At 44.0% G+C, this 15,000-nt stretch overlaps 1 protein-coding gene across 1 annotated transcript in view; it reads right to left on the bottom strand.

Moving 5' to 3' along the window:
• The window catches only part of LOC139369925 (copine-5-like), a 353,457-nt gene that overhangs the window by 31,855 nt on the left and 306,602 nt on the right, over window positions 1–15,000 (bottom strand). Inside the window, exons 17-18 of the mRNA XM_071109208.1 lie at window positions 9,416–9,597; window positions 500–627 (exon numbers count right to left, since the gene is read on the bottom strand). Of these exons, the coding sequence (XP_070965309.1) occupies window positions 500–627; window positions 9,416–9,597 (310 nt within the window). The remainder of the gene's footprint in view (window positions 1–499; window positions 628–9,415; window positions 9,598–15,000) is intronic.

Raw genomic sequence — 15,000 nt, 5'->3', positions numbered from 1 at the left:
GTGACTGTGACTGGAGGAGTGTGACTGGGACTGTGACTGGAGGAGTGTGACTGGGACTGTGACTGGAGGAGTGTGACTGGAGGAGTGTGACTGGAGGAGTGTGACTGGAGGAGTGTGAAGAGGAGTGTGACTGTGACTGTGACTGGAAGAGTGTGACTGGAGGAGTGTGACTGGAGGAGTGTGACTGGAGGAGTGTGACTGGGACCGTACAATCAGAACTGTTTTATCTCAGTGTTCTCCTCTCTGTTTTAACAGTTATCACACATGCTTTCCTCCTTCCATGTCTACCTAACCTGTGTGTGTGTGTGTGTGTGTGTGTGTGTGTGTGTGTGTGTGTGTGTGTGTGTGTGTGTGTGTGTGTGTGTGTGCGTGTTTGTGTGTGTGTGTGTGTGTGTGTGTGTGTGAGCGTGTGAGCGTGCGTGTGTGTGTGTGAGCGTGTGTGTATGTGTGTGAGCATGTGAGCGTGTGTGTGTGAGCGTGTGAGCGTGCGTGACATTACCTGGCCACATGGTTGACTACAGGGGCGAAGTTGGTTGGTCCGTAGAGCTGAACAGTCTTCAGACTCTCGTGGTAGGCCTCCAGGATGCCGTCTATACCATTACAGTAAGGGTTCTCTATGTTACCGTTCTGGAGAGGAGAAACAATCAACAGTGGAGTTGATTAATAGGGAAGGAGGTGGGGGCCGCAGTGGCTCGCTGGTCACATCCATGCCCACACATGCAGTCTGAGCCGACCCTAGCCTTTAAGGGGCTCTAAGTGACATTTTAACAGCCCCCCTCTTGACAGAAGAGAGCACACAATAATGTTTTAGAGCAAGGTTTATCAACTAGGTTTGGTCTCGGTCCACATTTTCTCTGAGCTAATAGTCGGTAGGCCAGAGCATAATTAGTATATAACATTAGCACAGTTAATTGACCCCACACTACAAATTGAACAGCATGTTTAACACATCCGATTAGTACATAATAAATTCAGTGACAATAACATAATAATTGCGAACGGATTAAGCTCACACAATCACAAATGTCTCTATTCAATTATTATTTTTTTGTCTATTTCTCTATGCGTTGATTGGTGGGTAAAAACAGGTCTACGTAGTCTACTGTAGACTACACTACTTCAACGTCAACATTCCTTCACAATAATTAGCTTGATAGCAAGAGAAAATCCGCTCTCAAAACACATCAAAAGAAAGGTAGATAATGAAAATTGAAGTTTCAGGGAAGAATGTACAGAGAGATATGCGTTCATCTTACCATCTTTTCCCAATGCCAAGCCAGTGTGTCTTATTTGCAATGAAAATGTCATTGTTTACAAAGAATTCAATCTCAAACTTCATTATGAATCTGAGCATGGAACTTTCAAAGTGGCCTTCCTGTCCCAGAGACCCGACACAGAAACATTGAAGAGGTAACTGCAAGCTACACAGCTTTTAGGGCTGGCATATTCTGTCACTTAAACTGGTTAAATCTGCAGTTACAAGGAAGAAGGAAAACAGTTGTGGACATGGTGGAGAAACTTAAGGCCTTTACTAGGAAGCTCGAGTGGTTTGATGCAGCAATTCAAACTGAGCTGATTGAATACCAGACATCAGGAGTGCCGAGTCCTTGTATGTGTGTTGGGTGGCTCAGAGGAATACAGCACTGTAAAGAAACATGCATTATATGTGCTAACAGTGTTTGGATCCACTTACACGTACGTGCAAGTCCTGATTTTCCTTTTATAAACTAGGAACCGGCTTTCACATAAGTCAATCGAGGACTCTCACCCGACATCCACAAGGTCATGTCTGAGGGGATGTGCAACCTCTCCTATTGATTGAGTAACTTAGTGGCCTTATATGACTGTATTTAGTAAATACTATCATTATTGTGAGTGCTTCTCCAGGGATATTTAGGTCTCAAGCTGGCAGTATTTTCTGTTTGTTCTGTTAGAGGAACAGGCTATCACGACACAAACATTCAGACACAGACATCGCCTGTTTATTCTTTAAATGATTGTTTTATGTAGGATACTACATTCTTGGCCAGTTGCAGTTGTAAGTAGGTCTAATAAAAAATAAAACACTTCTATTAGGCCATTTTCTTTTCTAGTGAAAGATGCATGATCATTACACAGGTGCACCTTGTGCCGGGGACAATAAAAGGCCACTCTAAAATGTGCAGTTTTGTCACATAACACAATGCTCCAGGCGTCTCAAGTTTTGAGGGAGTGTGCAATTGGCAAGCTGACTGCAAGAATGTCCACCAGAGCTGTTGCCAGATAATTGAAGTTTAATTACTCTACCATAAGCCGCCTCCAACATCGTTTTAGAGAGTTTGGCAGTACGTCTATCCAGCCTCACAACCGCAGACCATGTGTATGGTGTCATGTGGGCGAGTGGTTTGCTGATGTCAACATTGTGAACAGAGTGCCCCATGATGGCGGCCGCCTAGTCACGCCCTGCACCCCCAGGTGCCACAAAAATGGACTTAGGAAAATGATAATTGGCTCGGAACAGGGCAGCACGGCTGGACCTCAAATGTACACAGGGAGCTAATATTAATAATATGCATGTCATTCTCTCCTGGCTCTAAGTGGAGGAGAGATTGACTTCATCGCTACTTCTTTTTGTAAAAAGTGTTGACAAGCTGAATGCACCGAGCTGTCTGTTTAAACTACTGGCACACAGCTCAGACAACCATGCATACCCTACAAAAGGTGCCACCAGAGGTCTCTTCACAGTCCCCAAGTCCAGGACAGACTATGGGAGGTGCACAGTACCATGACTATTCCACATCAGGTAACTGATGCAGCAGTATAATCAGATTTAAAAACAGATACAAATACACCTTAAGGAACAGCAGGGACTGTGACGAGACACACAGGTACATACGCACACAAACGCTAGCACTCTAAACACACGTACATTGAAATAATGTAGTATGGTGGTATGGTACATTTTGTACTGTAGATGTGTAGTGGTGTAATAATGTTATATGATCAACTGTTTTATCTTTTGTTTTATGTGTGATGGAAGTGCCTTAATGTGTTTGGACCCCAGGAAGAGTAGCTGCTGACTTGGCAGGAACTAATAGGGATCCATAATAAACCCCAGGAAGAGTAGCTGCTGCCTTGGCAGGAACTAATAGGGATCCATAATAAACCCCAGGAAGAGTAGCTGCTGACTTGGCAGGAACTAATAGGGATCCATAATAAACCCCAGGAAGAGTAGCTGCAGGAACTAATGGGGATCCATAATAAACCCCAGGAAGAGTAGCTGCAGGAACTAATAGGGATCCATAATAAACCCCAGGAAGAGTAACTGCTGACTTGGCAGGAACTAATGGGGATCCATAATAAACCCCAGGAAGAGTAGCTGCAGGAACTAATGGGGATCCATAATAAACCCCAGGAAGAGTATCTGCAGGAACTAATAGGGATCCATAATAAACCCCAGGAAGAGTAGCTGCTGACTTGGCAGGAACTAATGGGGATCCATAATAAACCCCAGGAAGAGTAGCTGCTGACTTGGCAGGAACTAATGGGGATCCATAATAAACCCCAGGAAGAGTAGCTGCAGGAACTAATAGGGATCCATAATAAACCCCAGGAAGAGTAGCTGCTGACTTGGCAGGAACTAATGGGGATCCATAATAAACCCCAGGAAGAGTAGCTGCTGACTTGGCAGGAACTAATGGGGATCCATAATAAACCCCAGGAAGAGTAGCTGCTGCCTTGGCAGGAACTAATAGTGATCCATAATAAACCCCAGGAAGAGTAGCTGCTGCCTTGGCAGGAACTAATGGGGATCCATAATAAACCCCAGGAAGAGTAGCTGCTGCCTTGGCAGGAACTAATGGGGATCCATAATAAACCCCAGGAAGAGTAGCTGCTGACTTGGCAGGAACTAATAGGGATCCATAATAAACCCTAGGAAGAGTAGCTGCAGGAACTAATAGGGATCCATAATAAACCCCAGGAAGAGTAGCTGCTGCCTTGGCAGGAACTAATAGTGATCCATAATAAACCCCAGGAAGAGTAGCTGCTGCCTTGGCAGGAACTAATGGGGATCCATAATAAACCCCAGGAAGAGTAGCTGCTGCCTTGGCAGGAACTAATAGTGATCCATAATAAACCCCAGGAAGAGTAGCTGCTGCCTTGGCAACAGCTAATGGGGATCCATAATAAACCCCAGGAAGAGTAGCTGCTGCCTTGGCAGGAACTAATAGTGATCCTTAATAAACCCCAGGAAGAGTAGCTGCTGCCTTGGCAGGAACTAATAGTGATCCTTAATAAACCCCAGGAAGAGTAGCTGCTGCCTTGGCAGGAACTAATAGTGATCCATAATAAACCCCAGGAAGAGTAGCTGCTGCCTTGGCAACAGCTAATGGGGATCTCTAATAAATACAAATACAAACTTTTGTTCAGTATAAGTATCTCTCTAGCTCTCTCTTGCTTCTCCTTCATTTTTGAAGAAATTAATTTGTTCAAAACTGTTTAACTATTGTCTTTGTCTCTCTTTGAGTGAACTAATCACCACATTTTATGCAGCGCTAGCTAGCAGTGCTAGCGCCTCCGCCGAGGAGCCTCCACTGAATTCTACAAATTTTGTCATAGAGTGGGGAGAAATGTTTGCAGTTTTTAATATGATATCTGAGTGAGAGTGAAGGTAATTTGACCGTGATTACTACAGGTTTAGATAGCTGGCTGCTAGACTAACACATTTTACCCGACATGGGCTAATTGAGTGACTACCAGTGACTGACATATCGAGAGGAAAACTGCTGTTGCACAACCACATTTTGAAATGGCACCTGGTGTATTTGAACTCTTAACAGTAAGTTGAGACCCCAACTGAGTTCCTAAATTTTTTTGTTTATAAAAACAACGTTGCCCATCCCTAATCTACACCATTACAGTAGGCATTCTCTATGTTGTCGTTATAGAGAGGAGAAACAATCAACATGGTCAAATCTCTTGTATTTAGTCAATCAATATCTTCTTTCTGGAGTGGACATCATTAGCTGAATGTGGTAAGTAAAAATCATATAAAATTAAATGTTATTGGTCACATGGTCAGCAGATGTTGTTGGTCACATACACATAGTCAGCAGATGTTGTTGGTCACATACACATAGTCAGCAGATGTTGTTGGTCACATACACATGGTCAGCAGATGTTATTGGTCACATGGTCAGCAGATGTTGTTGGTCACATACACATGGTTAGCAGATGTTATTGGTCACATACACATAGTCAGCAGATGTTGTTGGTCACATACACATAGTCAGCAGATGTTATTGGTCACATACACATGGTCAGCAGATGTTATTGGTCACATACACATAGTCAGCAGATGTTGTTGGTCACATACACATAGTCAGCAGATGTTGTTGGTCACATACACATGGTCAGCAGATGTTATTGGTCACATACACATAGTCAGCAGATGTTGTTGGTCACATACACATAGTCAGCAGATGTTGTTGGTCACATACACATGGTCAGCAGATGTTATTGGTCACATACACATGGTCAGCAGATGTTATTGGTCACATACACATAGTCAGCAGATGTTATTGGTCACATACACATGGTCAGCAGATGTTATTGGTCACATACACATAGTCAGCAGATGTTATTGGTCACATACACATGGTCAGCAGATGTTATTGGTCACATACACATGGTCAGCAGATGTTATTGGTCACATACACATGGTTAGCAGATGTTGTTGGTCACATACACATAGTCAGCAGATGTTATTGGTCACATACACATGGTCAGCAGATGTTATTGGTCACATACACATGGTCAGCAGATGTTATTGGTCACATACACATAGTCAGCAGATGTTGTTGGTCACATACACATAGTCAGCAGATGTTGTTGGTCACATACACATGGTCAGCAGATGTTATTGGTCACATGGTCAGCAGATGTTGTTGGTCACATACACACGGTCAGCAGATGTTATTGGTCACATACACACGGTCAGCAGATGTTATTGGTCACATACACATGGTCAGCAGATGTTATTGGTCACATGGTCAGCAGATGTTGTTGGTCACATACACATGGTTAGCAGATGTTATTGGTCACATACACATGGTCAGCAGATGTTGTTGGTCACATACGCATGGTCAGCAGATGTTATTGGTCACATGGTCAGCAGATGTTGTTGGTCACATACACATGGTCAGCAGATGTTGTTGGTCACATACACATGGTCAGCAGATGTTATTGGTCACATACACATGGTCAGCAGATGTTATTGGTCACATACACATGGTTAGCAGATGTTATTGGTCACATACACATGGTCAGCAGATGTTATTGGTCACATACACATGGTCAGCAGATGTTATTGGTCACATACACATGGTCAGCAGATGTTATTGGTCACATACACATGGTCAGCAGATGTTATTGGTCACATACACATGGTCAGCAGATGTTGTTGGTCACATACACATGGTTAGCAGATGTTATTGGTCACATACACATGGTCAGCAGATGTTGTTGGTCACATACACATGGTTAGCAGATGTTATTGGTCACATACACATAGTCAGCAGATGTTATTGGTCACATACGCATGGTCAGCAGATGTTAATGGTCACATACACATGGTCAGCAGATGTTAATGGTCACATACACATGGTCAGCAGATGTTATTGGTCACATGGTCAGCAGACGTTATTGGTCACATGGTCAGCAGATGTTATTGGTCACATACACATGGTCAGCAGATGTTAATGGTCACATGGTTAGCAGATGTTGTTGGTCACATACACATGGTCAGCAGATGTTATTGGTCACATACACATGGTCAGCAGATGTTAATGGTCACATACACATGGTCAGCAGATGTTATTGGTCACATACACATGGTCAGCAGATGTTAATGGTCACATACACATGTTTAGCAGATGTTATTGGTCACATACACATAGTCAGCAGATGTTAATGGTCACATACACATGGTCAGCAGATGTTAATGGTCACATACACATGTTTAGCAGATGTTATTGGTCACATACACATAGTCAGCAGATGTTATTGGTCACATGGTCAGCAGATGTTATTGGTCACATACACATGGTCAGCAGATGTTATGGGTCACATACACATAGTCAGCAGATGTTAATGGTCACATACACACGGTCAGCAGATGTTGTTGGTCACATACACATGGTCAGCAGATGTTGTTGGTCACATACACATGGTTAGCAGATGTTATTGGTCACATACACATGGTCAGCAGATGTTATTGGTCACATACACATGTTTAGCAGATGTTATTGGTCACATACACATGGTCAGCAGATGTTATTGGTCACATACACATGTTTAGCAGATGTTATTGGTCACATGGTCAGCAGATGTTATTGGTCACATACACATGGTTAGCAGATGTTGTTGGTCACATACACATGGTCAGCAGATGTTGTTGGTCACATACACACGGTCAGCAGATGTTATTGGTCACATACACATGGTTAGCAGATGTTATTGGTCACATACACATGGTTAGCAGATGTTAATGGTCACATACACATGGTTAGCAGATGTTATTGGTCACATACACATGGTTAGCAGATGTTATTGGTCACATACACATGGTCAGCAGATGTTAATGGTCACATACACATGGTTAGCAGATGTTATTGGTCACATACACATAGTCAGCAGATGTTAATGGTCACATACACATGTTTAGCAGATGTTATTGGTCACATACACATAGTCAGCAGATGTTATTGGTCACATGGTCAGCAGATGTTATTGGTCACATACACATGGTCAGCAGATGTTATGGGTCACATACACATAGTCAGCAGATGTTAATGGTCACATACACACGGTCAGCAGATGTTGTTGGTCACATACACATGGTCAGCAGATGTTGTTGGTCACATACACATGGTTAGCAGATGTTATTGGTCACATACACATGGTCAGCAGATGTTATTGGTCACATACACATGTTTAGCAGATGTTATTGGTCACATACACATGGTCAGCAGATGTTATTGGTCACATACACATGTTTAGCAGATGTTATTGGTCACATGGTCAGCAGATGTTATTGGTCACATACACATGGTTAGCAGATGTTGTTGGTCACATACACATGGTCAGCAGATGTTGTTGGTCACATACACACGGTCAGCAGATGTTATTGGTCACATACACATGGTTAGCAGATGTTATTGGTCACATACACATGGTTAGCAGATGTTAATGGTCACATACACATGGTTAGCAGATGTTATTGGTCACATACACATGGTTAGCAGATGTTATTGGTCACATACACATGGTCAGCAGATGTTAATGGTCACATACACATGGTTAGCAGATGTTATTGGTCACATACACATAGTCAGCAGATGTTATTGGTCACATACACATAGTCAGCAGATGTTATTGGTCACATACACATGGTTAGCAGATGTTAATGTGAGTGTAGCGAAATGCTTGTGCTTCCAGTTCCGACAGTGCAGTAATATCTAACAAGTAATCTAGCATTTCCTCAACAACTACCTAATACACACAAATCTAAAGGGATGTAGTAAGAATATGTACATATAAATATATGGATGAGTGATATAGGCAAGATGCAATAGATGGTATAAAATACAGTACATACATATGAGATGAGTAATGTAAGATATGTAAACATTATTAAAGGGGTATTATTTAACGTGTCTAGTGATCCATTCATTAAAGTCCATTTCAGTTCAGTCCATTTCAGTTGAGTCCAGTTTAGTTCAGTTCAGTCTATTTCAGTTTAGTCCAGTCCAGTTCATTCCATTTCAGTTTAGTCCAGTTTAGTTCAGTTCAGTCCATTTCAGTTTAGTCCAGTTTAGTTCAGTTCAGTCTATTTCAGTTTAGTCCAGTTTAGTTCAGTTCAGTCCATTTCAGTTTAGTCCAGTTTAGTTCAGTTCATTCCATTTCAGTTTAGTCCAGTTTAGTTCAGTTCAGTCCATTTCAGTTTAGTCCAGTTTAGTTCAGTTCATTCCATTTCAGTTTAGTCCAGTTTAGTTCAGTTCAGTCTATTTCAGTTTAGTCCAGTCCAGTTCATTCCATTTCAGTTCAATCCAGTTCAGTCCAGTTCAGTCCAGTTCAGTCCAGTTCAGTTTAGTCCAGTCCAGTTCAGTCCAGTTCAGTCCAGTTCAGTTTAGTCCAGTCCAGTTCAGTCCAGTTCAGTTTAGTCCAGTCCAGTTCAGTCTATTTCAGTTTAGTCCAGTTTACTTCAGTCCATTTCAATTTAGTCCAGTCCAGTTCAGTCTATTTCAGTTTAGTCCAGTCTATTTCAGTTCAGTCCAGTTCAATCCAGTTCAATTCAGTCCAGTTCAATTCAGTCCAGTTCAATCCATTTCAGTTCAGTGCCAAGCGACCAGAAAGACCTCTGTGTTTGACTCACCAGAGGGAACTCGTGTGAGACCTGTCCATCAGGGGGCAGCTTGGCTCCGAACCCCAGAGCAGGGAACATCTTATCACTGTCATAGTCCTGGATGATCTCCCCTACAGCCTTCAGGGCCATGGCGTAGGCATTCATCTGGTACGGGTTCATGTAGTGGAGAGAGGTGGACTGGGACGGGTTACCTAGGGAGGGCGCAAAGGGCAGAGGTCAATATATATGATCACGTTGTCCATTGGTGAGGAAGGGGGTCTGGAATTTAGCTTCATCTAACCTTAACTTCATGTCCACATCCCAGTTCAGCCCGAACCCCTAACCCCTAACCCCTAACCCCTAACCCCTAACCATAATGCAGCTCAAAACAACAACGATTCAGAACTCTTCTACTCTTCAACCCCTCAGAGATGAACTATTGCCTGCTCTCACCAACCCCATCACACAATGGAATGGTAGGAAACAGAAATACACTTCTAGACGCTCTAAGAATAAACTAACTACATTAAGTGGAGTGATTAGAATTAAGTGTGGGCTTTTAGCCTGTGGGAAGTCCTGATGTCTGCCATCTTGGTCTGCATTCCAAATGGCACCATATTCCCTTTATAGTGAACTACTTTTGACCAGAGAGATAGGGGAATGGGGCGCCATTTGGGCTCTGACACTACCATTTGGGGGCACAGCATGGTGGTATTGACCATGAGCCAGAAGGAAACTCTCACAGGTTTTGAGTGTGTGTGTATCTCTCTCTCTCTCTCTCTCTCTCTCTCTCTCTCTCTCTCTCTCTCTCTCTCTCTCTCTCTCTCTCTGTCTCTCTCTCTCTCTCTCTGTCTCTCTCTCTCTCTCTCTCTCTCTCTCTCTCTCTCTCTCTCTCTCTCTCTCTCTCTCTCTGCATGCTGGGAGTGATTGGTGCATGCTGGGAATTGTTTGAGTGAAGGAGTGCGTGTGTTGTGGAGAGTTAGATATTCACAACTTTCTTTCGGTTTGCTATTTCTTGGTTTTCTTCTGTGCATGATTAAGGTTATTATTTTTACTTTTTTTTTGTGGTAGAATTAAGTTTTTTGTTTTTCGTATCGAAATTACCCTGATTTTGGCGGGGATGGCAGCCCGAATGGGGATGCCGTCCCTGTCACTTCGGCACGGCTTTAGGTGTGTTACTGAAGCTACTGTCACGGTGGAGGAGTTTCTGGTCGCCGTAGGAGAGAAGGTAGGCTATGAGAATATTGCTTATGCATCCCGGATGAATAAAGCTGTGGTGGTATTTCTTAAAGAAGAATGTCTGGTTGATCGGATGGTTGAGCATGGTGTAATTCTTAAAGGAATGTTTATTCAAGTTACGCCGCTTTTTTCTCCGTCAACAAGGGTAACGATTTCAAATGTACCACCGTTTATTCCAAATGAGCTGTTGGAGCGCGAGTTATTGCGCTTTGGGAAGTTCGCCAGTTCAATTAAGGTTGTTCCGTTGGGTTGCAAACACCCGGCGTTGAAACAGGTAATGTCATTTCGGCGACAGGTGTTTATGTTTTTGGACTCACCGGAGCAGACTTTAGAGTTATCGTTTAAAGTCAAGTATGACAATAGATTGTATATGGCTTATGCTAGTACGGGTAGTCAACGGTGTTTTGAGTGTGGGGATGTTGGTCATAAGCGACATGCTTGCCCGAAAAGGGAGAAGGCCGAGGGAGGGGCGCAGGTGGTCCTCATAACGCCTGGGCCCACTGATGTAGGGAGAGGTGGGCCGACAGCGGCAGAGCAGCCACAAGCACCTGGTGCTGAGGAACAAGTTATCCCCGTTGAGGGCACGGGGTTGCAACTTGTATTAGAGGGAAATGTTATGCTACGGAAAAGTATTGTTGTAGAAGGTAAGGATGTATCTGAAGAGCCAGTTCCTCAGACTGGTGAGCAGGTGCCCAGTATGAGTGCTGGGGTAAAGGAGGGGGTTCATGTGGAGCTAGGCTCCCAGGTAGTGGAGGATATGCCCATTGTGAGTAACGAGGTACAGGAGGGGTTTCATGTGGAGCGAGGCTCCCAGGTAGTGGAGAAGATGCCCACTACGAGTAATGAGGTTCAGGAGGGGTTTCATGTGGAGCTAGGCTCCCAGGTAGTGGAGGAGATGCCCACTACAAGTGCTGGGGTTCATGTAGAGCTAGGCTCCCAGGTAGTGGAAGAGATGCCCACTACGAGTAATGAGGTACATGAGGGTTTTCATGTGGAGCTAAGCTCCAAGGCAGTAGAGGAGATGCCCACTACGAGTGCTGGGGTTCATGTGGAGCTAGGCTCCCAGTTAGTGGAGAAGATGACTACTATGAGTAGTGATGTTCAGGTGGGGCTAGTCTCCCAGGTAGTGGAGGAGATGCCTGGTACGAGTGATGAGGTGCAAGTGGGGAGTGTTGAAAGGGATGTGGTAGAGGGGAGTCAGTTGTCTGTGGTCTCAGCTGAAGATCAGGAGAATGATATGGATATCTCTTTAGATATGACAGCTGCTGGTGAGGACTCAGTTTATGATCTAGAGGAGGTAAATGAGTTTCTGGATCAGACTTTTGGGAAATCTGTCAAATTGGCAGATTATTTTGATGTTGATAAGTTTGTGAGGTCAGCTGTGATGTTACAGAAGACGGTGGGGTTAGACCAATTGAGTGAGAAGAAGCGGTTTCGCTTGAGGAAATTTATTACTGCTGTTGCAGCAGCAAAAGGTGGTGGGAAACGTGTTCAGGTTAAGAGAAGAAAGAAAAATAATGATGATGATCATGCTTCATAGGGTGTCTTTTTTCTCGTTGGTTTCTCTGTGGTTTCTTCTGCTTTTCTTTTCTCTTTTCTATATGGAGGTACTAAGGGTAGGTTCTCTCAATATTAATGGGGGAAGGGACAGGACTAAGAGGGCTTGGGTACTAGAAGTAATAAAACAGAAAAGGCTTAATGTAGTTTTCCTACAGGAGACACATAGTGATGAGGAAAATGAGGTTGACTGGGGTATGTGGTGGGAGGGGCAGCATGTACTCAGTCATGGTACTAATTTCAGTGCTGGGGTGGCCATCTTGTTTTCCTCAGGCTTAGGGGTGACTGTGGTATCTACAACAGAGATTGTCAAGGGTCGGGTTTTATTGGTCAAGGTGGATGTTATGGGGTTTCTGTTTGTTTTTTTGAATGTTTATGCTCCGAATGAGGGTGCAGAGCGTATTGCTATATTTGATCAAATAAAGGAAACCTTAAGACAGTGTGACCAAGAGGGGTGTATGGTTTTAGGGGGTGACTGGAACTGTACAGTGGATTTTACTGTTGATCGCACCGCTGAAGAACCTCACCTGCGGTCAGCCACTTGCCTGTCTGGCCTATTAACTGAGTTTGAGCTTTCTGATGTGTGGAGAGTAAGGAATGCAAAAGTTAGGCAGTACACATGGCTAAAAATGAATGAAGGTCGTGTCAGTGCAGCAAGGTTAGACAGGTTGTATGTATCTGATCACTACTGTAGTAGGGTTGGAAAGTGTGCCATTACTCCTGTGGGTTTCTCTGATCATCATATTGTTACTGTTGATATTCACTTGTCCTGTCCACGACGGTCATCGCCTTACTGGTATTTTAATGTTAAATTGTTACATGATGTCATGTTTTGTGACAGGTTTTTGTTGTTTTGGGAAAAATGGAGGGGTATAAAAGGGAATTTTGAGTCCTTGAGACAATGGTGGGAGGTTGGGAAGGCCCAAATACGAGTTTTTTGTCAACAGTATACTGCTCTGTCTCAAATTGAGGTTAAAGAGACTATCAAGGCCCTTGAACAGGACATCAAATCTACTGAATTGAAGCTGCTCACTCAGAACGACCCTGGACTAGTCATGAACTTACAGGACAAGAGACATGAACTGAGGTCGTTTCTGCATGAAAGAGTGAAGGGTGCCTTGATTAGGTCTCGTTTCGCTTCCCTCAAGGATATGGATGCTCCTAGCGCTTTTTTTTTCAACCTAGGACAGTCGAAATTTCAACGCAAACAGATGGTCTGCCTTCGTCTCCCTGATGGGAAGGTGACCACGAATGATATTGAAATGCGTCAACATGCCGTGGATTTTTACTCATCCCTTTATAAGGCAGAGGATTGTGACTCTTTATGTACTGAACAGTTGTTACACGGTCTTCCTCAATTGGGACCTGAGCAGAGAGTCGCATTGGACGCTGATATTACACTGCAAGAGCTGTCCACAGCAGTTATGCAGCTCTCAACAGGCCGAGCCCCTGGCATCGATGGTTTACCATCTGAGTTTTACAAGCACTTTTGGGGGTCTATTGGGGAGGATTTTTATGAAGTGGTGTGTGAATCTTTTCATGAGGGTTCTCTTCCTGTATCCTGTCAACGTGCGGTGCTTTCACTGTTGCCAAAAAAGGGGGATTTGGCTCTCATAAAAAATTGGAGACCTGTTGCCTTGCTGTGCGCAGAATACAAAATTGTTTCTAAATGTCTCTCAAACAGGTTGAAAGACTATCTGGGATTGTTGATCCACAAGGACCAGTCCTACTGTGTACCTGATCGCTCTATTGTTGACAACTTGTTTCTGATAAGAGATGTTTTAGACATTTGTAAACTGTCTGCTGTAAATGTGGGTTTACTTTCGTTGGATCAGGAGAAGGCTTTTGATCGTGTGGACCACCAGTACTTGTTTAAAACAATGAAAGCCTTTGGGTTTGGGGATGTTTTTCTGTCTTGGGTGAATTTACTGTATGCTGGAGCCTCGTGTATGGTGAAGGTTGGTGGTGGTTTGAGTTGCCCCATCCCTGTCGAAAGGGGCATCAGGCAGGGATGCCCAATTTCAGGGCAGTTATATAGTCTGGCGATTGAACCAATGCTTTGTTTTTTAAGAGCGAAGCTTACTGGTTTCTCTGTGCCAGGTGTAATGAAGGGTCCCACGATAGCACTGTCTGCGTATGCAGATGACGTGATCGTTTTTATTACAGGGGGTGAGGATGTTAAGGTTCTCTCAAACACTTTAAAGGTGTATGAGGGGGCCTCCTCAGCTAGAGTCAATTGGGGAAAGAGTGAAGCGCTGTGGGCAGGTCAGCTTCAGATGGGGTCCGCTCCACGGTTACCAGGGGGGCTTCAGTGGGGCAGAGATGGAATGAAGACTTTGGGAGTTTTTCTAGGCTCCGATGTCTTTCAGAAAAAGAACTGGGAGGGTGTAGTGGAGAAAGTGTGTGCCAGACTGTCAAGGTGGAAATGGGTGTTGCCCCAGCTGTCCTATAGGGGACGGGTCCTGGTAGCTAATAATCTTGCTGCTTCTACCCTGTGGCACAGACTAATGATTTTACAGCCACCAAAGGGTCTGATACAAGAGCTTCAGAGGACCCTTGTCAATTTCTTCTGGTCTGGACAACACTGGATCAAAGCTGCAGCCCTGTATCTGCCACTGCACGAGGGTGGGCAAGGCCTGGTGGACATTTCCTCTAGGATCACGGCTTTCCGGCTCCAAGCAGTTCAGAGATTGTTGTACAGAGACTGTTCTAGCTGGGTCGAAACAGCCTACATATTGATGAGGAGAGCGGGCTGTTTGGGCTTAGACAAACATATTTTCCTCTTAAAGCTGGAGGGGGGTGATTTGACTGGCCTGACT

The sequence above is a fragment of the Oncorhynchus clarkii genome, chromosome 17, assembly GCF_045791955.1.
Source record: "Oncorhynchus clarkii lewisi isolate Uvic-CL-2024 chromosome 17, UVic_Ocla_1.0, whole genome shotgun sequence".
In the NCBI taxonomy this organism is placed as follows: Eukaryota; Metazoa; Chordata; class Actinopteri; order Salmoniformes; family Salmonidae; genus Oncorhynchus; species Oncorhynchus clarkii.
The sequence above is the reverse complement of the archived record's forward strand: the minus strand, read 5'-3'. Positions and strand labels throughout refer to the sequence as shown.